The 27,996-nt window shown below is 44.4% G+C and overlaps 1 protein-coding gene across 1 annotated transcript in view; it reads right to left on the bottom strand.

Moving 5' to 3' along the window:
• Window positions 1-11,486: 11,486 nt before the first annotated feature.
• The window catches only part of BTRC (beta-transducin repeat containing E3 ubiquitin protein ligase), a gene marked incomplete at its 5' end in the record, with an annotated part of 68,714 nt that continues 52,204 nt past the window's right edge, over window positions 11,487-27,996 (bottom strand). Inside the window, 9 exons of the mRNA XM_010175778.2 lie at window positions 11,487-11,716; window positions 12,743-12,936; window positions 16,271-16,349; window positions 16,957-17,067; window positions 21,333-21,451; window positions 22,128-22,377; window positions 24,719-24,837; window positions 25,322-25,459; window positions 26,358-26,454. Of these exons, the coding sequence (XP_010174080.2) occupies window positions 12,775-12,936; window positions 16,271-16,349; window positions 16,957-17,067; window positions 21,333-21,451; window positions 22,128-22,377; window positions 24,719-24,837; window positions 25,322-25,459; window positions 26,358-26,454 (1,075 nt within the window). The remainder of the gene's footprint in view (window positions 11,717-12,742; window positions 12,937-16,270; window positions 16,350-16,956; window positions 17,068-21,332; window positions 21,452-22,127; window positions 22,378-24,718; window positions 24,838-25,321; window positions 25,460-26,357; window positions 26,455-27,996) is intronic.

The following is a 27,996-nucleotide window of genomic DNA, read 5'->3' as shown; positions in this document are numbered from 1 at the left end:
CGGTAACTCCGGGTTGCCCTGCCCGCTGAGGTGCGATGCTCTGCCACTATTGAGAACCCCCGCAAGTCCCCTCCAAACGGGGGTAGGACCACAAGCAGGGTCACATCCCTGCATCACCCTCGAGGCTGGGGGCAAAGGGGCAGCCCTGCATCACCCAGCACCGTCATCACCCCCGGCCCCTCTCCCACCCTGTCAGAGCTGTGGGGCAGATGTGCCCCATCCTCTGCGACCCGGGTACGAGGGCTGGTACCCACACAGCCACGGCTCAGGGCAGCTGCCTTCCTCGGACACGGAGGGGCACAGCCCCCAGCCCCAGAGAGGAGAGACTGGGCTCACTGCAGCTCAGAGGAATCCAATTTTGTTGCGGCCAGGAGCTGCCTCCCCTGCTGCTAATGAAGTGCCTTTAATTAGCAGCCTAATAGCAAGCTCTTAATTTGCTGAACAGCCAGTTGAAAGGATGGAGACCCCACTAAGCCAGGGCTGGCAACAGCTCCAAGGGCTTAAAAGGACAGGCCGCGGCTGGCTGGCCCCACCGCAGGAGGGGTCCCACGGAGATGGGGCAGAGGAACGGAGCTGGGAGAGCCCCGTGGGCACCAGCATCTCTGGGCCTGCTGTGCCTGACCCCAACCTGGCTGTCTTGGGTGAGGAAGAGCCCAGGCACCTCATCCTCCCATCTCCTCCCTCCACATGAGCCTTTACCTCTCCCCAAAAGCACGGTGCCACCTCCCCCAGCCACAAGCCCTTCCCAGCCCACCAGCGTTCAGCTTTTCCCAGGGCAGGCACCTGCTCGAGAGCTCCTGTGTTTTGCTCAGACTCAGTTTCTCCACATCTCGATCGAGGCATCGACTTTACCTTTGTGCAGGTGTGCTGGGCAGCTGCAGAGACCTTGGTGGCAGGGTCATAGTGGAGAGAAACCTGCAGGGACCCACAATCCCTTGAGGTTTGGTCCCATTTCATTCCCAGAGCAGCAGGATAAAAATCCATTTATTGGACATGCCCATGGGGGAGATGACCCAGCAGGAGGATAACATGCAGCCCATGGGTACCAGCCATGCCCAAAGCACTTGCAGTGTTGCAGAGCAGCCTGAAACACCCCCAGGACTCACCCCAAGACCTGTGCTAACTCAGGGCAAAGCAGCAAACCTGGGACAGGACAATAAGCCAGGCCATGCTGTGTGCCACAGCCATGCTCCCACTCTGGTCGTCTGGGTACATGGCTTGTCTCTGCAACCAGCACCTGGAGGGTTAAATGCGTCCAGTCCAGTGGTTTCTGCCTCAGGGAGAGGAGGGAATGACAGTAGCCATATCCCCCCTATCCTGAGCCATCCCAGCAAGAACCCATCTAAAAACCCTCCTGGATCCTCCCAGTCCCTCTGCACTGAAGCCCTTAACCCACCCCCAAGCCCAGTGCTTGGTCTTGCAGCCACAGTCCCACTCCAGCCACACAGCCTAATGCTGGGGACAGAGCAGGGACATCCTCAGGGTGGTGCTCCAAGCCAGGGGGTGACCACTGCCTTGATTTAGGGGATAAATCTGGGTTATTGCCACCGGTTCCCAGCAGTGACAGGGATGCTGGGAGCAGAGGGTTAGAAGAAGATGTGAGAAAAAGGTGCTGAGGGAGGGAGGAGGAGGAGGAGAAGGAAAGCCTGGGGTGCCAATTAAGGGCCACCAGGGAGCTGGGTTAATTGGAGATACTCCTGTGACCTGACCTGGTGATGGTGGCACATGGTAAGACAGGGACGAGTGTCAGTGAGAAACATCCGCTGCTCCGTGCTGTGAGGGAGCTCATCTCCACAATTTACAGGCATCCTTGTTACTTCCCTGCCTCCCTGCAAGGGCTCCCTGGCTAAAACACTGCCCTTGGCTGGGAAAGCAGCTGTGAGCCCACAAACCACCCTCATCCCCTCCCACCATCACTCCTGGGAGCTCCTGTCCCACTCTTGCCTTGCTGCTGCCCCAGTCCCCAGAGGAAGCACTGGGGCTGTCCCCATCTCAGCACTCCATGTCGTGGGACTCTCACATGCCTCCTCCCCTTGAAGCATCACACACACATAGTGCCTGGGGCACCCAAAGAAACCCACGAGGACAGAGAGAGGCAGAGCAGGAAGAAAAGCTGGTCCCAGCACACATCCTGCACAGAGTGATGGCATTTGCCAAGGGCAGGAGGATGGAGATGCTGTTGGGAGCCCTGTGCTCTCCTGAGGGCTTCCCCTGAGCTGATGGCGTGGTGCTGTGCAGGGTTCCAGCAGAGCCAAGCTGCCCACGGTGTGGGCAGAGGCAGGATCCAGCCTGACCCAAGGAGCTTGTGTGGAGGGGAAGGACAGAGCCAGCCTTGCTGTAATGGCAGAGTGCCTGGTGCCTCCCGCCCCCCTGCCCAACTCCCCAGGGCCAGGCACTGGCAGCCATGAGGAAGCCATGCGAGACCCCACACCAAAGACATAAAACACTCACAAAAAAAGTGGCATTTAGTTTTCTGCAGGACTGGGGAATGCATAAGTGGGGAAGATGTACTGGGAGAGTCCATCCCGTTCTCCAGGATGAGCTGGAAATCCCTTGGAGAGGTCACGGTCTTCAGTGCTGCCTCTTGGTGTTTGCCCAGCACCATCTAGTCCAAACTAGAACAAAGTCCATGAGGAAGCATTAAGCAGCTCAAATAAATGTAGGTGAAAAGATGCATTGCTTAGCAGCCACCGACCCCTTTCTCTGCACTGGAGGAGAGGGAACTCGTCAGCACGGGCGCAGCAGGCAGAGCCACTCGCAGACATCACCACAGCTGGAAAGGTCAGAGCAGTTTGCCAGTGCTGCCCTTTCAGAGTTGACACAGCAGAAAAGGAGACGGTCCAGCAGCCTCCCCGTCTCGCTGCTCCCTCAGAGGAGAAACCTTCATTCATCTGCCTTTGTAAATGCCAGCAGGGTGCTTTGGGCATGGGACAGGGAGTTTTAGACACATCAGCTGCGTGGTGTTAACCAGGGGCTTGAGTTTTCTGCAAACCACAGTGGCCTCCAGAAGAAATTCAGCAGTGTCCCCAGTGAAAGCACTGCTCAGGCTGCTGTCTCTGCCTTCTTGCACTGGAAGGCCCATCTGACTCCATTCTCCAGCTGCAGGAAGGCTGGTTACCTGTACAGCCCAGTTTTTCCTGGTCATATTCTTCATCCAACTTCAGTGGTCCCCAGCAGATCAGCCCCACAGCTCAGCAACCTCTCTGCCAGTTTGGAGATTCCTAGCTGCTCCTACCAGCCAGGTGCACGTCAGCAAAGCACTTGGGAGAGGAAGCTCAGGATGGGAAGGTAACACTGAAGAGAAACAAAGGCTATCCCTTGGGGATATAATGAATGTGTGTTCAAGCTCTCTTAGGGCAAAACAAAGTGGCTGGTACTCACACACAGGCACTGCGGGAGCTTGCTAGAAGAGCATCACATCCCTGTCCATCAGATGTCCTCAGCTGTTCTCACCAAGGAAGGATCAGCCAGCAAAGAGGACAGGCTGAGACCTCAGAATTCTGCAGCCTGTTAGTGGGCTACGTTAGATTTGCATGGAATAGTCAGCAGAAGCAGGATCTTATTTTCCTCTGCTAGTCTCTTCCTCCAGCAGCTCAGTTGCTTTCCTCCTGGGACAGTGTTCTGTGCAGGGTGTGCATGGGCTGTGAAGCTACTTGAGCACTTGGAAAAGAGGAATCTTCAGCAGGCACAGATATACAGACAGAGCACCAGGCTCTCAAGGCCAGGAGTGGCATCTTATTCCCACCAAACACGAATCACTTCCACACCCTCCTGGGCACTGACAGATCTGCCATTGCACTGGGGGAGCTCCACCACGCATGGTGAGGACACTGCCAGAGCCAGGCACAACCCATACCCTGGGGTCTGCCAGGACAGGGGGACAGCTCGCCCACAGAAAGCCATGGCAGCACCAGAGCATGTCTATCTGCTCAGGGCTTTTGTGTCCCTGGCCACGCTGCCTCCTCTGCTGAGAGCTCGCCATCCGAGCCCTCCTCAAACCGACGCAGCACCACCCAACTGCTGAATTCATCCTTCATTTTTTTGTAAGAATTACATTAATTCTAGCCTAGCAAGTCTAAACTGGCCAATTTCCCCTTTCCACAACCTACCTTACTATACTCTTGACAGCGTGTATATACTGTAATTAAAAAAAGTCCCACCAGAAGATTTCATTTTAGAGCTGTAGGTTGATCAAATGCTGTTAATTTGAAGCTATGCTAAACATTACTTTCCTCCTTCATTTGAAGTGGAAATAAGGCACACATTTTTAAACAGGAAGGGTAATTAACCACTGAATCTATTTAAGATAAGCTGTCTGGTGTTCATTCTATTCCAGTGGAAATTTACAATTGAGATTGCTTTTCTTTCTGGAAGACTCTCTTTAGTACTTGAGTTTTTGGATATGACACCAGAATTCCTGGGAGAAGTTTTTGAGCCCATGCCCTGCAGCACAGCACTGTCCCAATCCTAGAAATCTGGAATAAATACTTTGATCCTCATATTTAAATATCAAGAAGAAAGGGAAGGACTAGCTAAGGAACAGCTAGAAATAACCCACAAGGAGAACCTGTTTCACGTAGGGCAGCATGGTATGTGTGTTGTTTGAGCACACACAGAGACCTGGGACTGTTTCTCATTTGTGTGTCCTGGCAGTCACAGGTTAAGTCAAGCTACATCCTGCATTACAGACTGATCTGAAACGATGGATGAAGTCTGTCACTGCAATTCCTCTTCTAAATCTATTATCCGATGGGAGGAAAGTGCAGGGAGGGAACAGAAAAGGTTAAAGCAGTGTAATTATCTATAGATACACATAAAAAAACCCAAACCCTTGCCAAACAAAGCACACGGCTGCTGGAAACCCTGTCACAAGGAGAGACAGGGATTGGAAGTGACAGGAATCCTGCTCCCAGCGCTTCAGAAAAGCAGGAGCCTTTGCAATTTCCAGTCCCCCGCTGGCTCCCAAGAATGGAGCCAGCAGGGAGAGAGATGGTAGGAGCGCGGGGTTTGTTTGTTTTCTGACCACCCCAGGAGTCAGGATCTTAAAACTGCGGTGGCCTTTGTTTTAAAAGGGGCTGTTAAGCAAAATGGAAAGATCCAAGGCTGCTATCCAAGGAGCGTTTTTAAGAGAAAGGTATTCTGAGGGCAAGGGTGCTGGCGTTAAAATTCGGGCGAGCCGTAAGCATGACAGCATCCCCAGCTATGGAGCTGCGTGGTGGTGCTGCGATATGTCAATTACTCACTCATTATTGAACAGCAGGATTCTGATTAGCTTATAAAACAAATTTGTTCTTCTCCTACCAGGATCTTGCAACAGTACCCAGAAAAACACAAAATCTTTATAGCTTCTCCCCCCGACTTTTTTAATGGGCAGGATGGCTCCAGCTCTTCCGTGTCAGTCACATCCATTCTCTGGCTTACAGGGCGGACTCATTTGCCCCAACCAGAGGCCACCAGCTATGAATGGAAAGTTTGTTAATTAAAAAGTATGCTGTGGTTTTAGGAAAAAGTGTTTTTTCTGAGTGCCAGAGCAGTCTTTTTATGCTGCATTCATCAATGAGTGACAGCTCTGAGGTGGGACTGGCTACCACAGACTCTGCGTGTCCTGTGTAGCTGCATCTACCCAGGCCTTGGGGCAAAGCTGTCCACCTCATGACCACAGCACTTCCAGGTGTTCACACTGCAAATGTCGTGTACAGTGCACATGTGGCAAGAGTGTGACTCTCATACATGGGGCTTGAGGAAGACACAGGCAGCATCCTTCACCCCAAAAGGAAAACAGGAGAGGTTCACAGCTTAATCTTTGTATTTGTACTTAAGTTATTTTCTGAACAGTTAAAAAAAAAAAAACCAAAACAACACAGTTACCATGATCCTAGCTCAAGTGAACATTAGTACATTAACTACACATCACCGTAACATAATCACAAAATTCAAAGCACTCATTACTTAAGAATCCAGATAACAAATATAGCAGAGTAACAAACAGAAAACTCTGGAGAAACCATGTTCTTTCTCACCTCTCCCATACCCACATCCACCTCAGCCTGAGCAGGCAGGAGTGATGCAGCATAGGCTGGCCTGGCAGGCACACAGCTCTCCTAAACGTAGTGATGTGAAATGACTGGGAGAAACAGGATCTGTTACACTTTGCTGAGGTCCACGTTATTTTTCTGCCATGCTAAAACTGTGGCTAGGCTGAACCCTGCAGTGCCTTGCATGATAAAGACAAAATAGCTGAAAGCAAAGTTTTACACTCAAAAGCAGCTCCAGATTTTCACATTGAATTGCCCCAAAATTCTCACAGTTGCTCCTTGTAAAAGCCCCTGCAAATAGCCCAGGACAGGCTGGCCTGCCTTTCTCCTGCACGTGGAGATTTGCTCATACATAAACCAGTACTTGAGCACCAGTAGATTAAAACACTTTGCCTGTAAAGGCAACAAATGGTTATTCATCACACAGGTATGAGCAGAGCTGCTCTGTGATGAAGACTGGTATTTCATGTTGATTTTCTGGCCACAGCTGCACTTGGCTCCTGCTTGAGCTATCAGGATATCTTTTAGGGTGACAGGCTATTAAAAAGGGACCTATTTAGGAGTTGGATATAATATCTAAAGGGTCTGTTGTACATCCATGTACATCAGCATCCCTTGATTTTGAGAATATCAGCCTAACATCGCTAAGGATTAACCAGCGTTGCCAACTCCCCATGCAATATCCACTGGACAACAAATGTGGAAGCTCTTTGGGAACAAGTACAAAGTCACAGGAAGGGTTTTCTGACAAGACAAAGGACAATTTATTCTGGCAGTGTGCCAAGGCTCACCCTGGGAGAGCTGTTTGGGGAATATGCCAGTAGTTTGGCTACACCTCACTTAAAAAAAAAAAAAAAAAAAAAAAAAGGGGGAGGGGGAAAGGAGGGGAAGCCAAAGGCTCAGCCTCAGCCTCCTTCTCCTCAACCCTCCCGGGGCTGTGGAGAAGGAATGCACCCAAGGGACCTGCTGCTTCTGTGAGTCTCTGAATTAAAACTGGTGACAGAAAGACTGTGGCCCCCTCATGCCAATCAATCCAGTAGGGACTTGCCAGCAGGAGGATGGAGGTATTTCATATGGAGATCTCTTCTGGGGACAACTGGGTCACTTGCTGTTCCCCACCTCCTTCTGCTGCTTATTGATTCGGGGGTAACAACAGTAGGGCAAGACTCAGCATGTCAGATGCATCATGCATGCCACTTGGAGACCCTGGCAGAGTTTTCTTCTCTTGGCAAGTGTAGTTTAGACCATCCCTTTCTCCTCACGTCCCCAGCACAACCTAAAAGGGACATCAACTGCCAAGTTCAACAGTTGGAGGCCTTATTTGATTACCTCCTGATGACTCTTGATATTCCCTTAGAAAACCTCTATTCTTCTGATTTAACTACACAAGCTAAGAGACCTATTGTCCTCAGTTCTGCAGAGATCCATCTCCATCCCTGCACCCCCTCCTAGCTTTCAACCATTTGAGTTGTCTCCTCCCTTTCCTCCCACAATTGAGAGCAAGCCTGAAGTAGGAAGGCTGGTAGCTCCTCATCTGCTTCTCTAGCTAGGAAGAGCTGCTAGTATTTGTGATTTCTCAAACACAAATATTCCCCCCCGCAAGCGAATTTAGGAATCATCAGCCACAAAAGACTGATCTAAATGTAAAAGGAAGCTAACAAAGTTAGGTAAAGAGCCCAACCTGGAGATATGCTTCCCACTGGAGCTAGGATGCCAAGAAATTCAGAACCAAGCCTGGAGCTCTGCTCAGACTGAGAAAGGAACACGTGGCAGGGGCAGAAAACATATACCTTGGAGTGGAGAAATGTACATGATACTCTCCAGCTTTTTCAGTGTCCAAAAAAAATTTAAGAAAAATAAAAGAGGATCCTTTGGAGCAGGAGGCGGGTAGCTAGAGCGTGGTGGTCCAAGCCAGCTTCCAGTTTAGAAACAAGGGTAAAGCATTTCAATGTTTCCGATGATCACAGACTTCTCAGCTAGTCACCTGAATCCTTCTGTTCCAACAGCGGATGTGTCTGTCCCTGAATGTCAATGGAGAGCAGAGGGAGCTGCTCCAGAGGAGACAGTTGGAGAAGTTTTCTCGCTGCAAATTCCTTCATGCCATTTTCTATTTGCATATTTTAAAGCAAGCTGTATTCCTCTTAGGATGAGATATATTTGCAGCAAAACTGTGCCCTATTGCAAAGGAGTCACGAGCAGGAGATGGTGTGGCCATAAAAGATTGTCCTGCTCTGAATGTCCCACACCTCCAGTACTCTCCATCCCATGTCCAAGGGGGAAGGTTAGTGTGAGCTTCCTACTTGCGGGAGAAGTGCCGATCTCTACGCAGCAGAGGTATTTCATTTCATTTCAAAGCAATGTGCAACACGTAAAGCCCACAGACACTTCCAGCCCTTTTTCATCTCCTTTTGGCAGGCACATTCTAGTTCTTTTCATTATAAACTCTGCAATTACTCCAACCTGGCTGAGGAATTATCCATCCAGTTCATGCTAAAATCTCTCTCTCACATGCACTCTTGTGCGCGCGCGCACACACACACACACACATATCCTAAGCAGGGGAAGTTTGAAAAAGCCACTTTATTCTGACATTGGGAGATCTACTTACCAGATTGCTCCTCCCTGTGTGCACAATAAACACCACCAAATGTCAGGCTGTGGCAGTTTCAAGTTCAAGTTAAATCAGTTAACTTCAGTTTCCTTCTTAGCTATCAGAAAATTTGTACAACTCGGGGAGTGGGGTAGGAATCCTCACCCTTCTGTGGTTCTGTATGAAGTATCCAGACACAGTCCCTTCTTGAGAGTAAGACGCTGTTCTTACCATGTGCCAAAAATGGATTTCAGCTGTTGCTCACTAATTGTACCTTTAACAGCTCTATACAGCAGAACGCAAACTACGGTACCACTTGAAGACCAAACAGTGCTTAGAAGTTACAGAATAGCAGCGTGGAGCAGCAGGGTTATAACAACCAAGGACAATCTGCAATGGTGTTGTCTCTGTGTTTGGCCAGCCAGTCTTCCAGTTCTCCCAGATTCTCTCAACTAGCAAACTAAAATGCACCCTTCCAGGTATCGCCCACAAAGATGCAATTAAAACATTAGGAAGTTCTGCAGCCTTTGGAGGCTGGAGTAACGGATAATTGCTTTCTACAATAACCTAAATGTAAAAGACAGAGGATGACCAAACTGAGGAAAATAACAATTAGATGTGCAGTCAAGGTCATATAAAATCCTGCTGATATGCAACCATGCTGCAGATCTTGTAATAACTGAACTTAGAGGAACAGTATTCAAATAACATTAAGAGTAAGACTCAGAACTTCAACTCAGCAAAGTTTGAGATGTAAACTTTGATTCTGTCTGCTCCTTTGCCACTTTGCCTTTGGGAGTGCAGTATGCTTGATATGTAGAGCTGCCTGAAATCCCAAACATCCTTCCCAGACTTAAAAGTAGTACCAAAATTAGTTGTGGATGAACATTGTGACTCAGAATTTTTATGACTCTGCAGAGGTAGGTCACGCTGTCAGTGTTACCTGAACAGAGTTGTTAACCTGTTTGACTCTTTTACAGTAACAGTTCAAACAGAAAACAGGAGTGTCACCACATGTTCTGAGACACTCTTTAGAAATGATGTAGTCTCCAGGCTCAATGCAAATACAGGGATCTGAGTGCTCAACACCGCTGCCCACATGCTTCAGGAACTGCACTAGGTACTCCCCAGGCACCAGCCTTCCCTTTCTCCATAACTCTGTCACCTTCTTGTCTGTCTTAGCTGTCACCAAAATGATTTAAGCTCTCTGGACTGCTCTTTGGGGACTCTTGGCCCAGCTCCTTGCAAAATTTCATTGGTGGAAAAAGCGCATCCCAAGCAATTAGAAACAACGCAACTGCTTCCCCAGCAAAGTGAAGTTGATGAGAACAGCTTAAAAAAAACTTCCCATCTGCCAAGCTCCAAGTTCAGAGTGTTTCAACAAAGCCTGTTTAAAACCCCTCCACCCCAGAGAGCAAGGGCCCTGATTTCCTACTGTGGGTTTGGAGCAACTCCTCACTAACGCAGTGGGGGTTATTCAAGACCTACAGTGGAAGACCTGGGCCTAAAACCAGAATAGCCAGGGAATGCTATACACAGTCTTTCCTGATCCAAATGCAGGTCTGCTGCAATTCCTTCCATCTCTGTGAAAACAGTTGTTTTCCCCCAGACCGCTCTATCTAGTTCAGAGACATGCTGAATTGTTTCTCATGTCCCTTCTCTTCAGGGCTATTTTTATTTTCTAAACAATGGCAATTTGCAAAAGCCTCAGCTAGAAAGCAAAGATCCAGCTCAGCTATGAGCAAAGGGACTAATCAGCCAGTGTCCCTAAACTGCAATGCAGCATGCATGTAGGTTAGAGAAGCACACCAAAGGTTCTCCCCCCAAAGGCTTTCTAGCAAGGCCAGCCCCAGAAATGCTGCAGAACTGGCCTGGAGCCACTGCTAACTGCACTGACTGTACTCATGGCCATACTCATTTCACCCATCTGCCATCACCAGAGGACAGAGCCCCACTGGTGCTCACGTGGACAAAATCTTATTGTCATGGTCAGAGTGTTTGTGTTGTGTCTCCACTCTAGCATGGCTCGATCTTGAGAGCTCCACATGGTTTTTAGCAGTTCTCTTGACAAGAATACAGCTACAGCCTTTCTGAAGGGAGAAGGAATGGAAAGAAAGGAGCAATGTCCAGCTTTCCTCCTCACTGCAGCCTCAAACTTCCTTCAATTTACAGAATGATCTGTAAGCCAACAGCAGCACGCTGCCTTCAGGGAGAACAGCAGGAGGAAGATGGTACAGACAATCCCTTTGCTAGTGAAATACTGCCCTGGGCCAACATTTCACCTGGGGTGGGGCTGGACAGGATCTCAGCCCCAGTCCATCAGGCTTGGGACTTTGGCAGAAGAGAATTTAACTTTCCATTGACTAGTATTCCCCAGCCAAGCAGATGTTAAGGGAGACTACAATACATATTCAGCTTCCAAAGGGTTAGCAGAGCAGGCAGGATAGGAAAGAGATGGATTTGGCTCATAACAGTCAAATTTCAAGGGTCCTCTCTCCACAAAAAATAGCTCTGCAGTCAGAACAGCCAAAAGCCACAGGGAAGTTGGGGATGGGGGGGCAGGGCTGGTCTGGCTGTTGTAAGTATTTCTGTTACTCTCCAGAGGTGAATGCTTTCTCAAAGGCCTAGAGATGGATATTGATTTCTGTCTGAGAGTAGCAGCCTCCTTCCCACCCACCCTGAAGTGACTCTCTCAGCAGGGTGCAGTGTGGCTATAAGTCTTCTGCTTAACAGCAAAGCAACACATTCTGGCAACATCTTAAATATCTTCATAGGACATCTGTGACTGGGTTTGGAAGGGAACCAAACAGGGTAAAGGGAAGAGGAGTGAACAGGAAGAGGGGAACAAGGGAGAAAAGGGATGGGAAGGTTTAAAAATGTTAACTGTTCATGAAAGATAAAAGTCATCTTCTGATATAGCAGCACTTTAGCAGTCAGCCGCGCTGAGTAGACCCTGTCTGAGATCAACCGCATGCCAACTTTGTTCCAGAAACAAGTCTGAGAGCCTCTCTCTTCAGCAAGTATTGGTTACGTGGATAGTTCTTTGTCCTGGCATTGGCAGATAATTTAAATACTGCAGCTTAAATGAGTCCTGGGAAGAAAAAACAGAACAAACCAAACAAACCCCATTCGTACTAAACCTTTTAATGATTTAAAAGAAAATTTGATTGACCAGAGTGTTTGAGAAAATCAAGATGGCTGATCTGGCAGCTCTGGAACATCATTATATATTTACCAATCAAACAGGATACCCCATGACAGAGCATTTTCATGGGAAAATGTCTCTGTGGACACCCCTCTGCAGAAGCCTGTCAGCTCTTCTGCCATTTTTTTCAAGCTTCTAACAGTAATGGTGCATGTACACAGCAAAGTGGACAATCATGCTATCCCACTCCACTCATATACATCAAATTCACTCTACAACTGACCCAGATATAGGAAACACTATGTCTTCCCCACACTGTGTCGGCCAAGACAAAAAGGTAAGGTGATGAGCAAACCAGCCAGGCTCTGACATAAATAATTTAACATCCATGCTGTGCAAGAGAAAATGAGGTCTAAGCCCTATCAGTAAACGATATTGCACATTGATGCGTCTCCATTTAATTTGCCTGGGCTCGTGCCTCCGTGTCTCTTCCCACAGCCAAACTGTTCTCTTGAATCAGCTTGCTGCAGAGTGAGAAGAATGGTCGCCACTTCAGAGGGAGGGAATAAAGCTGGCACTTCTTGGCAAAACCCTCCTGCCTAGTGACAACTGCCCAGGGTCAGGCCATCTGCATCCCCTTGTCAGGCAGCAGCTGCTCTACTCGCTCTGCAGAAACCCTTTTCCTTCTGGATAGCAGCGATAGCTGATTTAATTATTGATGATGATGGACAGAGGAGGAGGATTTCTTCAGGGCAACTCACAGGCACCACATGCCACAAATCCTAAAATAAAGCCCCCATTCTAAGGTATCAAAACTATTCCTGTCCTTTTACAGGACACTGTAATTACTGTCCAATCAAGATAAGAAATATTGCTAGATCCAGCTAGCTATTTAAGCAGCATGCTCACACCACATCCAGTGTCACCTTTCAGACTCTTTTTAAAATTATTTTTTTATTATTATTTTTTTACCTGTGCGAGTGTGAGGTACAGTGTAGTGTTATTTATCTTGAGATGTAGGTGTATGTTCTGGATGGGGAACGAGTGGATTCTGCTTGGGCAGCTGGGTCATTCAGAAAATCCCAGATGAGGATGGTGTCATCGTGTGAGCTGCTGACAATCTGGAACTCGTCAAACTGAAGTCGAAAGACTCTTCCAGAATGCTCCTGAATGCAAGGAGGAGACACAGCACGTTACTTCAAAAACTTGCTGGCACTCAGAATGGAGAAGGGAAGATGAACTTGGGCTTGGATTCTAGTGTCACACTCATTTCTCAATAAACCCCACATGACACACTTGTGCATCACAATCACATAGCACAAATTAAGCCCTCTTTCAGTGAAAAGGGTTTGCCATATTTAAGTACTTGGCTCGCAGGAATTCTACATTACAGTTATTTTGTTACTCCTTAAATACCAATATTGGACATGTACTATGCAGAACAAATCAAGCTCCCTCCACCACACAATTCAGGCTGGTGAGGCTGATAGGAGCACTTCTTCCTTGTTCCATGGTGAAACTCTGAGCATTCCTAGATGCATTAGGTTACAGGGGAAGAGATGAGAACTTTGCACCGAAGACTTGGCAACATTGCCACTGCTGAAGAGGAAAGAGCTTAATACTGGAGGACATTAAGGAGCTTGTTGTAAATTCCAGTGACACAGTAATAATTCCTCTTAAGCAGTTCTAAAAAGATGAACTAGAAAGGGCATTCTTTATAGGCAGTTTGCATTCTGCTCTGAGGCTGAGTGGAAATGGCATGACGATTTGGCAAGAGTTCAGACTGTAATTAACAGGAGGTAACAGCAAGATCCTGGATATCACAAATCCACTATGCTTTCCCCTTTGTGTTGCCTATTTTTTCCTGGTGCTTACACTGCTGCAAGAGTGAGCAGTGGCCTCCTTGGTCAGAAGGGAACAGAAACCATGCAAGTAGAGTGAGCCCTCTCTCTTCTGTTAATACGTATTTCTCTTTAGTGCTCACATGTTGTAAAGGGTCATGAAAAAAACATGCTTTAAAATATTTTAGTACTGAAAATACAGGTTTCTCAAATATTTAGACAAAAGAGAATTGTTAGCTACTAAACGAGAAGCCCCTGTCTTATGGCAGAGGACTACAAAAATACAGCTCAGTTTGCAAAGCACAATTTAAAGTGAAACTGCATTTTAAAATTCAAATTAACTGAAAATACACACACACATAGAAGTCAGATTCTGTTTTTTAAGATAAATTTTAAAAAAGGTCCAGCCATTGGCCTTTCTGATATTCTAACTCAAGTTTGTCTTAAAAACACCTTATGAGTTTCTACCATCCCACCTATTCCAAAGAGAAATGTTTTTCCGGAGTCTGTGTTGTAGCAGTGAAGTAAGTGAAGTTCTTGCTAAAAAATATCACTATGGCAGTCAGATTCACTGAGGGACTGCTCACAAAGACACCGAGAGAGAAAGAGAGAGAGGTACTTCCAAAGCCTGTTTCCAAAACTCCCTTTTTACTCCCAGTCACTGCAGGCTGAGTAAGGCTGCCCTAGAAGTTCCACACAACACCCACCCCTTTGCTGTTGCAGTGGCAACAAGCAGACTGCACACCCCGAGTTGAGGCCACAAGGACCTCAGCCTTGTAAGGAAAACTGAACTGTGTGCTTATGCTGTGCCTGGAAAGCTTCTGTCAAATTCATGTGGCCACTGTTCCAGCTAACGGAAGACAGAACTGGAAGGGACCTGGCATGCAGCGAGCATTTGTTATCTGTGCACTTTCCTCCTACTGTTTGAAAATTGAACACAAGCAGCAGGAGACTCACGATGTTCATTGTGCAGCCAGGTTTAATTTTGGAGGCCGAGGGAAGAGAAAAAAAACCAAACAAACCATGGGTAAGCAGGTATAAGGACGCCCTGTTGTCATGAACATGAAAAGTCCTAAAAGCACCACAACAGCCTCCTCTGCCCCCCGTCTTCTGGCCCCCTCCATCACTATCAAACAGGGATTTATGAGTATCCATGTATTGAGATTCCTATAGTGTTTCCATCCCACCGCTTCTGATTTATAATATAATTAGCTGGGGCACTTTGGCTGTCCACTGCTGGAAAATGCAGAGGAAATCGCACCAGTTAAATTAAGTCTACAGGTTACTAGGCACACATTTGTCTCAGGCTGGAGCAGCAGCACTGCTAAAATACCAAGCTGAAGTCTTAGCCTCTCAGGATACGCGCTCATGAGCACAGAGTTGTTCTATAGTTTGCAACTGGGTAGCTGATGACAAAGGTTTTTTCTGGATTTCAGCCATGAAACTATTTGCAGTTCTATTTGGCTAACAAGAAGGTTTTTCAACACAGTACCTGCAGGCATCCAAGGCTCTCTCAGACTCTTACTCTGCAGCTTACGGTCCAAATAAATGATTGGAAAAGAGTTAGCATGGCTTAATGATCTACTGCCTGTCAGCTGAGTCACAGTAACCCTCACAGTCTGCACCAAATGTGAAGTAAAATACTTCCACAAGATCTACAGCAACAGTAGCAGCTCAGGTGGTTGATGAGTGTGCAGAAAGTGAGCTAGTGCAGCTCAACCGGTGAGATGCAACTACGCTTTTAGAGAATCAGAATGCCTTGGTATGATCTTGGTTTAGAGCACAGACTACACAGAGTCACATGCCACAGTAGGACAATGTCTAAAATATATCAACTGCTCAAATATTTCTTATCTAAAAGATAAATATATTTAATACTTCTTTTTCAATGAGAATTTGGTACTAGACTGAAACCTTCCTTTATTGCCAGAGCAAGTGCTGTCAGAGTAGCAACCGTGCAAGCTTTTGGGGGGGAATGTGATGGAGGAAAACTTCTAGGAACTATCCCATGGCCTTGGCTGTACTGGCATTTTTCTCACAACCTTCCCATATTATTCTAAGACCAGTGCAGAGCCACTGTTAAGCATGACTGAATGCTGCTAATGCTCACACAATGATAGCATAACCACACCATCATCAGACCTGCACTAAGTATCAATGGACAGCATGAAAGTAGCAGTTCCTGTTTAAGGATAACCTTCTCTTTCCTTAAACACCCAAAAGCCAGTTAAAAGCAATCCCAAAGGTGTTTTTGTTCTTGTTCCTCAAATTTGGAATGCACCGCTTTTCTTTAAGAAATTTCATGTCAACAGTTCAGACAACATACTATGTCATTAGGTAAACACAGGTTAAAATAAACCCACTGGCACTTGGATTCCAAGAAGGACAAGTTTCAAAAATTGATTTAGTTATTAACTTCAAATCACAGAACAAAACTGTTGCAAAGTGAATGAAACCTCCACAAGTTCTAATTTTTAATATTTTGTAGCTTGCAATATTAAAAAAAAAAAAGCTGGACACCCAAAGAAGCCAGATGCCTAGAAAGGATTTCTAGCTCCTGCAGACTGGGGCTCAACTCACTTGACACTTCATGGCTCAAGACAGCCCTGATCAAGCATCTTTTTCTGCCCCCTCTATCACCCCTACCAAAAGCTCTTACCACAAGGGTTCGCAAGCAGAGGGTCCCTGCTGGAGCACGGGGGTCCAAAGCAGCCACAAGATCCCATACTTTAATTTTCCTGGTAGTGAAAAAATAGACAAACACCATGGCTCTGTTAAAGAGAAAAGAGCAAGTGCTCACAGAAAAAAAATTAACTGTTAGTACAGCTTAGCAAATACACCACTTCAAGGAAAATTACAGGAATCCTTCTGCTCTTGAGATCTGGTTCTTGCATTTCCTCTTTGTAAAGCTTATAGAGCTTAACGGGAGAAAAAAATACGCTGTCAACAAAGTAAATGATTTAAAAAGCAGGTGGCAATAACTAACAGGAACATGTGGGAGTGCACACACCTAGTCAGTAATGGCAAATGGTCCAGAAGACAACCACAGATGGGAAAGATTGTTCTTACCAATGGTTCAGCTAGAAGAGGTTTTGGGTTAAAGTCAGTCAGATATTCTTACAAGCTAAAGAACTGGACCACACACATCAAATCACACTGACTTATTTCAAAAGATGAAAGAAAGGTACACTTTATAGCATGGCCCCGATTTACTGGACATGAAAATGTTCTCTTGGTATGACAGACAAGGAGTCCAATATTTAGAAGGAAGATACAGCAAAGTGGGATGTGAGACACTGAGACAGACAGGAAGATACAAGGTATTGACTGCACTGACAGCCTCACCCATCATATGCCCCACTGACTATCCTCTTGTTATCAAAGCGTATGCATCTCACCAACTCTTCATGGCCTTCCAGTACTCGTAAACATGCCCCACACTCGATATCCCACAGCCTGGAAGAAAGTAGGAAGACGCTCTAAGAATTTTTTAATATCTGATCATTGCAACAAAACATTTGGTCTTTACTTGTAGTTAATGGAAACTTGGAAATAGAGATTATGATGAAACAACAAAAAAGAAACAAACTACATTCATCCCTCCTTTTCCTGCTGTTAAGCAGATGCATGCTGTTCAACGTGACCCTGTTATTTTACAGTATCACATGGGAAATGAGTCAGAGAACCAAAATAAGACCAGTTGTGTCTACTATCTACTGCTCTAGTAACACAGGATATCTCCCAGTTACCTTCACAGTGAGCCTCATAACTTTATTTTACTGAAGCTGACTTTTCATAAAAGTATCCTGCCTTGATTTCAAGATGTTAAGAGAGGGAGAGTTACCAATACCAGTTGGAACAAGCTGACTAGGAGAAGATCACCTTCACAGGGCATGTGCTCCTTTCTGTGCCCCTAGATGCCTATTTTTGATCTGGAGACTACCATCAGACAAATTAAGACATCAATACAGTGGTGAAAGGTACAAGAATTAATAAGCCCTTTTTATTTGTCATTTCTGCCACTGAAGGTATGTTTACTCTGTAATCTAGGCACCTTATGCATAAGCTAAAATGGGCACTCTATGTTTATTATTTTGTAACTCATTTTCTTTTTGCTCTGAAATAATTCCTGTGACTCTCTGCTAACTGTTCCTAATAATCTAATATTTAAAAAAAGTTCTGGCATCAAAAGCAGTACACAGTATCCTAGTAAGAGACCCAGCAATGTGTTATTCTCTCAACTGTAAATATCCCAGAGTTTTGGAGTTCGTGAAGGACTTTAGCATGAATAAATTAAATAAATATAAAAAAATAAATTAAAATGCATTTTTACACTTCTACACTACCTTGAAAAATACTTAATAAGAGCATGAAATGGTTACAAAGTAAGTCTAGTTGCTTTCCATACTTTTTTTCCATTTGACATGACTCCCAGTTACCAAAGAAAGATTATTTGCCTATAAGAACTAAAATTCTTTGACATATATTGTTCTAGAGGTATTCCATCTCTGGCTGAGACCTGCTCTGTTCATACAGGAATCTTCTAACTGAAGCATCTGCTGCAGCTCCCTGACACACAGTTGAAAGAAAGCAGTCACAAATGTTCTTAAATGCTCATTCAATTACTGTTCAGACTGACATGAACTTCACAGTAGTGAGAAATATGGGTGGTTCATGGAATTTCTCTGGGTGACACATCTTGAAGCAGCACAGCTGCTGAGGGGTCAGGTCACTTATCCTTGAGAGACTGAAAGAAAGAGATAAACTGTCCCCACATATTTTACTCCTTAAATCCCCCAGGGAATAATCCAGATCCTGTGGATGTGTGTCCAAGGTTGGTGGATAATAATTGCAGCTGTCCTGCCACAACAAGGTGCTTTCACTTTGGACACCAGAGAATGAACAGAACTCTTTTGTCACTGAAGAACTGGGAAAGGATTTGTCAATACACGCATTTGAGGCCAATGAGTAGCACAAGGTGATTCTTCAATCTGTGAAGTTGATCTTTCAGGAATCTGTGAAGATCCCAATAGTTTCCACATAAGTACGAGCACACCAGTCAAGGTCAGAGCGAGCAGTTCCATGGCAAAGGTCAGCCAAAGGCACTCTGGCTGGTCAGATAGCATTAAGTCTCTCAAGAACTGTAGAGAGGACAGACAATGCCAGAAATGAACTGGTGCAGAAAGGTCTGAAGAGCAGTCTTGTGCCAGGAACTTTCATGCCATGTGTTTCCATTTCTTGCCATCAATCCTGAGACTGCCAGCAGCTCTGGGAGGCTGCATCACACTAACTCAGGCCTGTATTTTCGGGTCACAGTTTGAGGTTTTACCTGAATCTGAATGGGATTAGAAGAGATTATCATATCCCCAGCCACGTGGGGAATGGGCCTTCATGTACAAAAGGGATAACTGCTATGTAAGAGCAGAATCCTAGCAGAATTGGTGCCAAGGGTACCTCCTAGATTTCATAACCTTCTCAAATTTCTACTTTAAATAGTCAAAGGACCGAATAGTAAGAGAACTACTTTTAAGGCTTGAGAACTAACTAAAAAAATTCCACTGCAAAGTGTACGCAGTCAAAAACACTACAATTCTTCCTTCCTATAGCTTTGGGAGAATTCCTGGAAGTAGAGGGAGGTCTGCAATTATCTCAGCCTTTAATTCACTAGAAGTCCTGGCAGAGCTGGAAGAAGTACAGAAGGCAGGTGAGTCTGAAACCCCATCTCTTAGAGAGAATGCTGTTGTCTAAACAGTCCAATATCAGATCCCTGTGTGTACACACACTGGAAGGTTGACTATACACATGCTAATCAACCAATCAACTACTTGTTTAAAAATTAACCCAAAATGATGCAGTCTGATTCTATTTTCTTAATCTAAACTTTTTTTTTTTTTTTTTTTCTGTATCATGCTTGTCTGTAACAATTAAGAACTTTGGCCCTAGAGGGTAAGATACTGAAGTGATTGGAGTAAATCTGATGGACCAGTTTCTATCAGATGGAAATTGGCACAATGATAGCGATGTCTACATAGCTGTGTCCTCTTACATTGGTGACATTTGTGGCCTAAAACAAAACCTAGATACTTTTTACACATGGAGTCTCCCTACAGAAGAAAGATACTGATTTCTCAGCTACTTCAAATGTCCTTACGTTTGCAGTTGCAAAACTAGAAACCACAGAGTCATCTTTTTGAAAAAAGTTTCCCTGCAACTGATAAACGATGAACTTCAAATTCTGTATCAGGAGGCAGCCTTTGCTAAAGGCCAACACACAACATCGGGCATTTTACAGTGGATTAAAATCAAACATACAAAGCATCAAGCCACCCACAAAGATGACTTAGTAACCTGCCCTTTCTTAAATACTCTTCCACTGACTTGTGCCCTCTGCTAATTGCTGGGAGAAAATGATGTGACCAGGTAAGTCTTGTGCCTTGCCCACACAGCTGCCAAACTCGACTCCCATTAAGGTGCACTATCAACATTACTGAAATTCTAGCACAATTTATCTGTCAACTACGGATTTTATCCAATGTAAACATAAAAGTAACTGCATTCCTCTTGACTGTTATAGCTTTCTTGACATTTATTTTTATTAGCATTGCAAGTCATGTTTTAGATCCCTCCATAACTGCTCTAATATTTTAAGTATTTCTTACTCTAATTATGAGGCCAAGTTTCATAGTATAATTGCAAAGGGTTATTTTCTTTTATTTGAAGTGAAGGAGTTCTCACCTTGTGTAAGTGGTGCTACTCATGCCCAATGCCTGTAATACTTTTTCCCCTGATTACGGGACAGAAGTTCCAGCTCTCTTGATCATGCTCTCAGCCCTATACTAAAATCTGGCATAATTATGCCACCAAAGGACCATCATTTTCCTACATAATGCAAAGCAGGGCAAGGCAGCACGTTAAAAGCAAAGTCCACAGTAGCATGAATCACTCTCACTGAGGAGAAACTATTACTGACATGCAAAGTGAACGGTTTCTTCTTACACCGTCCAGCTTTCAAGTTTTACCAGAAGGCAGACGACTATTTAAAGCAACAACAAAGACAAAAGGGAGGTTGCTCTTACTCCTGTTTGCATGACAGAGCCATTTCCCTACGTCACATACACTACTATTCAAACTTGCTCCGTACACCCCAAGATTAGTGAGACATTCCTCTGCCAGCAGCTGCAGGATGTAGGGAGAAATCCTGGCTCATGGTATCAGAAGGAGTTAAATCTCAGATTGCAACCAGGGCAGCTGGAGAAGTGCAAAAGGCAGCAAACTGAACTTCATGCTCTAAACCAGCTGTTCCAAACTTAACCAGGTGCCAAGTACCACAAGAACAGTTTGGCAAGAGCCCAGAGGGATTTCTGCAGAGGATTAAATGCCTCTTACTGAAAATCTGACCCCTTTAACTAGACACATAGCCCAATTAAAATATCACAAGAGGACATCACAGAAAGTGGTACTTGCCAGCTCTTTCATACAGCAGAATTGTCAGAGCAATGCAACTTGTTGATTAGTATGGCACTCTTGAGATATAGAGGATGAAAGATAACACAGTAAAACAGGCTTCTAATATCTCTTTCCAGTAGTTCCCATTATTCTATACCAAAGAAAGCATATTTCAAAGGGTACAGAGCACTTCAGTTGCCTAACCTCTGCACATCTCAGGGAGTCACAGACAACATGCTTGCATGGAACTCTGCAATGAGGAGTGTGTGTCTCACCTGATCGTGTTATCTGAGGAGCCGCTCACTACTAGTCTGTCTCTGTACTGCAGACATGCAATGCCTCGTTTGTGGCCATTTAAGGTGCGCACAAATTCGCAGGTACTAGTGTTCCATACCTGTGACAGGAAGAGGGGAGGGAACCACACAGAGACAAAATTATTAAGAAGAGGCTAACAAAAGCTGGTATCCGTATGATATATAGGTGCATTTGGAATGCTCTTAATTGAAGATGCTATCATTAAGACTTGGAAAATTACCCCTCCAAAGACTTATGACTATAGTCTGCAACTGTTAGCAACTTGGGTCACTGTACACAGAAGATTTTTGCCACACCACATGAGAATGAGCTTCTAAAATCAGGCTTTAGCACTCTTGGGCTATGATTTAGTCTGCACAGGATCTTAATTTTCCTCAGTTTTAATGGTGCAGATTGGGATAATAGCAGTTACACTTAAGTGACTCCTACCCTTTCACCTTCACTTTTTCCCCCATGCTGCCCTCTGACAACTGTTTGAACGACTGATGCTGAAAGATTATGGAAGTGGTCAAGTCAAAAAAGAACACAGGAAAAAAAAAGTCCTTTCTCAACTGCATCTGTACCTGGATCTGATTTGCCATACAGCTCTGTAAACAGGTTATGCAAGTTGAACAGAGGAGGGGCAAGTGGAAGTTAGCAGCTTCTAAAGGAAGATCTGTGTAATAACTACCAAGGACCGTCTTCCCTGTCTGGTCACTCTTCTTGGTTATTAAATACCCCAGTGCTGCAAATAAAAAGCCTCTGAAACACCTCACCTTTATAGTTCTGTCTCCTGATGCTGATACAATGTACTTGTCATCAAAGTCCACTACGTTGACAGCAGCTCGGTGCCCTACTAGCACCCTCCTCAGGGTGATGTCTGTCGGTGAAGCCATGTCCCACACAGCAATGGAACGGTCTTTGGAACATGTCACCATCATGCCGTTATTGAAGCGGAGGTGCAGCACTGCTTCGCAGTGGTGAATCAGTGTATTCAGCATCTCGCCTGCATTCACGTCCCACACCCTGCAGTTTCAAATTTCAAATCAGAGAGTTAAAAAACTGTACAGTGGATTTTCTGCAGAGCAAGAGAGGGACAGGTAGAGGTAATTGGCTCTCTACCAATATTAGAGAAGTAAACACCACAAGTTATATCTACATCTATTAAAGAGTTCATTCAAAGTTGTATTATATAAACCTGTTGATACATTGAGACAGTCCAGCAGCCAAAAACCCCGCAATGCATTCAACATCATAAAAATAACACAGTCAGGAAAAAAGTAGTCTTTAATTAAGGGACTTTAGTGCTGAGGAAAGGTATGAGATTGATGGTCTTAAAGATAGATGTTTCCTGGTTGTGCCAGCCTATCACACACTCTGTTTCCAGTCAATGAGTACTTAATCATGACCTGTGGAGAAGCAAGTTCAGTGACAGGTTTAATTTTTGACTTCTCCCACAGGACTATCAACTCAAAAGATAATTTATACAGAGGCAGAAGACAAGATAATGCTTGCAAACAAATATAAGTAATTGTCACAAGCTGCCCCACGAACTGCATTTATCCTGCAGGACATCTGGTACACAGCTACACTCCAGGAATATGCTGAATACCCAAATTAAGACAGACATTTATGTCAATTTGATGTTATTGTAACCAACCATTTCAGCTGAAAGATAATTTAAGATGAAAGTTAGACAAAGGCTTCACACAGAACTTCTAGGACTTCAAAGGAAGAGTTTAAGCCTTAAAGATGTTTATTTTGGGCTATTCTGTTGGCAAACTTCTTTTACCCTCCATAAAGAGATTCATTTTGGCACTATCACACACGTATCCCAGATACACTACCTGGAAGCAGAAAATGGCTGTATCATCAGGCAGTTAAAACTTTCCTCTGCCAATAAGGCAAGCAATAAGAAAAGGCAAGATGTGAGAAAGACTTCTAATGTCTTATTTTCTAACTTATGGAGGCTGAAGTGCATCAACTTATGGACTATAAATGAGAAAGAAAACTACATTCCAATTACAAAATGCAAAGGAGAAAAACCCACAGACTAAAGACCTGAGCCATTAGCATAAGAGCAGTTTGCAGACAGGGTTGCCAAACTGAACAGGAGCTGGAGACCTACTGACTTCTTTGGACAAGTGCATCCCTGAGATCTCAGAAGCATTAAGAGTCCATCTGTACTGTCTATCGGATGAAGCCCCTCTTCCTGAGGAGACCCAAGGATAAAAGTGATGCATCCTATGTGCCTCTGGGGTCTGCACAAACATTTACAGATACAGTGTGAAACAAAGAATTTCTGGGCAATTAGCCAGTCTGCAATTTGGCCTGCCTGGCCTGATATGGACGATGCTAGTACTTGTTACAGAAATCAGCCTCTCCTTTTGTGATCTGTTTAGCACAGTGCACTTCCCACACTGTCTCCAGGCAGGCAGTGTTCCTGAAATTCTGAATTCCTACTGATGATAGGACCCCAAAATCTAGAAGCACCACAAGACTGCACGTATTGCGTGTTAGGAACTAAATTTAATGGTTATTGGCTTAACAGCGGCAGTTTACATGCAAGCAAGGTGATAACCATGAGCAGCTTGCAGCTATAGGAACACATGTCAGGCCACTGACACAGCTTTTTGTAACTTTACTGCATGGGCATTGTTTGTACTTTGACAAGAAGAGAATATATAGCAACATGAGAAGACAGACTTGCTCCTTCACCTCCAAGTTCATATTGCAATTTGCTACCTCAAACGTACACTGCAACTCTTAGACCCTCTGGGGTCCTGTAATATGTCTAGTGGACTTCACATCTGCACAACACATACCACAAGTGCTGACTTGAGGTGTTCAGCCTGTTTCTGGAGACTGGAAGGAAAGCAAGGTTAGAAAGACTGAATGAAAAGAAACACCATGCTGAAATTTAATTAAAAGTCACAGATGACCTAGTCATACAACTTTTGTTAAAATTAAGTGACAATGGATGACTAAACCTTCAAACTTGCTTTAAAAACTTCAACCAACTTTAAAAAAGTTATTCTTGGGGAGAATTTAAAACATTCTCAGGGAGTGTCAAAACATGCAAAACCTTGGTGAAATGCCAGATAGCCTTCCTAAGTCATCTTCACAGAGATTGGAAGGGACCTTGAAAGATCTTGACCTTGATTGGCCTTTGCTTAGGTCCTCATTTCTCCTTGACAGTCATTTGCATGGACATCTGATAAACAAGGATGGTATGCTCCTGAGCAAATATGCTGAACTACTTCACAGAACCAATTGAACAGTACACAATTAAGAAAAGATCATTTCAGCAGTTTGCAAGGCTAAAATCTTAGCAGCAAACAGAAAGCTCCAAATCACGAGCACACACCTGACTGTTGAGTCTGAAGATCCAGTAATGATCACCCGTTCATCATACTGGAGGCACAGGACAGAGCCTGTGTGTCCGGTGAGAATTCGCTTGCATTCCAATGTATTCTTATCCCAGATCTAAGATAGCAAACATTCAAAACCAGACAGCTCAGTACAGTTTTTGTCTTTCAGCACTTACTGGTTTGACTGGTCTGTTTTTTACTACAACACATCATCCATAGTGTAGTTAGAATATCTTTAGTAGCATCTGTAGAGTCTTCTACAGGCTCTTTGGTGCAATACATTAACATCTTTGATATTACTGGCTTTACTACGAACATTGGTTTTACCCTTCTCATCGGGGTACAGGGCACAGTAATACCCAGTAATTACTTAGCCTGTAATTACTGATGGATAAAACCTCTGCTAGTAAAGTCTGTTTGTAAGAAAACAGCATATTTCTTGCCAGATAAGAGAGGCATACATGCTGTGCAGGTGTGAGGTGGGGGAAGATGGCTAGGTTAGTAACAAGAGATCGAGTAGGTGTCACTGAAATTAGGACACTATTGTTTATGGCATAGATACTGCATCCCATTAATATGCCATTTTGGAGCATTCTCACCTTAATAGTATTGTCTCGTAGGCCACTTACTATCTTCTGATCATCATACTGTAAACAATAAACCCCTTTGCTTGTCTCACTCCGGCAGTGGATCCTTTGTAAACTGTGCCTTCCACACCGCCAGTTTGACTCTATTGTCTTGAGGAGAGACAGGAGACAAAAGAGGAGTAAAAACAAAGCACAGAACTACCTCCTCTTTTTTTTTTGTCTGAGAAGACAGCAGATACTTTTCTTCACAGTTTTTCCTGCAATCAGACCTATACAATGACATAACTGCTTTCTAGAAGTAACATGTAATAAAACCAATTAAATGGAGAAAAGCCTGGAAAACATACCATGGCTAACCTTGTCTGTGTTATCTGGCATGGTAACAGAGAGGTGACCTAAAAGCTTTTTTCTCTCTCCAGCCTTTAACCCACTGTGACTCAACAACTAAACAACTGAAGAGAAAGTCTCAGTTGAGCTCTAGTACAAATGTGTCACAACAGTGCCTGAGCACCACTTTTGCCATTAGGAAACTACCAGAATGTGGCATTTTGTTCACACTAAATACAAGGCAACCATGCTCAGTTGCTTCCTGTTTCCCTGGGTCTTAGGATTGCAGTCTTTAGCAATGTACTTCCTCCCCGGCTCAGTTCCTTATATCTTCCTATAACTTCTTATTAGGTCTCATCTGCACTGGGTGGAGCAAAGTACTGTGGAACAGAGAAAATAAAGATAGTACAGTCCTGCTGCGACATCTGACGTGCAAGGTGTAGAGACTCCATCTGCAAACAGTTCACTGAACAATCCAACTCATCCTCTGTCTAAAGGAGCAGCAAAGCCTGGGACCTTACAGAACTATCTCAGATTTGCAAACTTCGGACAAACACAGACACATCAGATTTAATGAAATATTTCATTAGAATTAAATAGTCTTGGAATTTCAGCATCATTAATAAATCAGGGAGATTTAAAAAAAAAAAAAAAAAAAAAGAAAAAAAAAAAAAAAAAAACAAACAACCAAACAGCACTACAACTGGAAGCTGTTTCTTACCTCTATGTCCTGTATAATTTTGGGGTAAAGTGCTCTGTAGAAGGAGTTGGGTGGTGCAGTCCCATCAGGAGGTTTATTTTTAAATAGATATTGTCCCCTGGAAGACAAAGCACACTCCCATTGAACACAAATCATGTTTCAGCAATTTGGAGAAAGGTTCTCTTGGCATTTTACAAATGGGTAACCACTGTTGAGAAGATAGATTCATATTCAAACTTAATTTATTCAGTAAGATGGGGTGGTTCCTTGTTTGCTTGCTGTGCAACATGTCAGTGTTGCATTTTGACACTGAAATACTAATGAAAAACCTATGCCTAGTCACTCAGGGAAGGGAAATACATTATCTATTATGGACATGAGCCCATTCAACTCAACAGGAGGTGAGAGTGGCTCATGCTTCCAATACACATACTCACATCAGAGGTCACCTTTAAAATAAAGCGAACAAAGAAAATGAAAGAAGCCAAGGAACCCTCAAACTCACTATGCATTCAAGGCCAGCTTTTATCTGCATTAGCAGGAACAGTATCAGTTTTGGTACATGGACATTTTACTGCTACTACTATATTTTGGTAAGCAACACTTCATGTGTGGTGCCTCCCTCATTTCAACACTGATTTGGAATACTCATATCCCAAGCTAGATTTTTGCTACAAAAAACATCCGTAAACGGCAATCACTACCTGCTGTGTAAAAAACTTCAATTCCTCATCCTGAAGTTAAGAAGCCACCAAACACGGTGTGGAAGCTAGTAAACCCCACCATGGGCGTACTAACTGCTGTTCTGCTTGGCAATATGCCTCACAAAATGGAAAGAGGCACAAATGCCTCCGAGTGTAATCCTGGCATCAGAGGCACAGAGTTTACTCTGGGCCAGCTCTCCACTTCTCCCTCCCTTGCTCCATTATGGCATAATTAATTGTCCAATACTTCCTTGCACATTTCTTTCTTGTCCTTTCCATACAGTATACCTTGAAACTCATTTGAGAGACTGTACATTAGCTGCCCTGATGTACTTGAACTAGGGAAATCACAACAATGAACCAAAATTTTTAGGTTATAAGGCAGTGGCAAACTATAGGACTGAACAAACAAAACAATAAAAATGCTCAAGAAAAGAACTTTTGATAATTCTTTAAATATAGTACTTTAAGTATGACTTGAGAGAAAGGCGCTTTCCACTTTGGACAGAACAATCACCTGAGTCTTCAAATACAGTGACCAGCAGTCACTCACATGGGGACAAGCACACATGAAGAAGGGACACACAGATGCAGGCAAACCACTAACTAGATGGTTGCCTATTTACTGTGATCCAGTCTGGAAATGCATACAAAAAAATTAAAATTATTGGCCCAGGGAGAAGAAAGACACTTCAGAGAAACACAGAATATCTAGGAGACATCCTGGAAGACTTGGGGTAGGTCTATGACAATCTGTACACAAGCCTATGTGCCTGAAAACCTGTTTATCGGTTCCAGCTGTACTAGCTGATCTAATACAAGGTCTTGTTGCTATCTATGAGCCCTGCCTTGCTGCATGTAGAGTCAGTTGTTTACAGTTCAGCTAAAGGATTGCTTGGAATTTCCACAGCATCCCAGTGGCTGTTGTGCTGTGGCTCTGGGATAAAAGAAACTAT

The sequence above is a fragment of the Antrostomus carolinensis genome, unplaced genomic scaffold, assembly GCF_000700745.2.
Source record: "Antrostomus carolinensis isolate BGI_N321 unplaced genomic scaffold, ASM70074v2 scaffold12219, whole genome shotgun sequence".
NCBI classification, from domain to species: domain Eukaryota; kingdom Metazoa; phylum Chordata; class Aves; order Caprimulgiformes; family Caprimulgidae; genus Antrostomus; species Antrostomus carolinensis.
The sequence above is the reverse complement of the archived record's forward strand: the minus strand, read 5'-3'. Positions and strand labels throughout refer to the sequence as shown.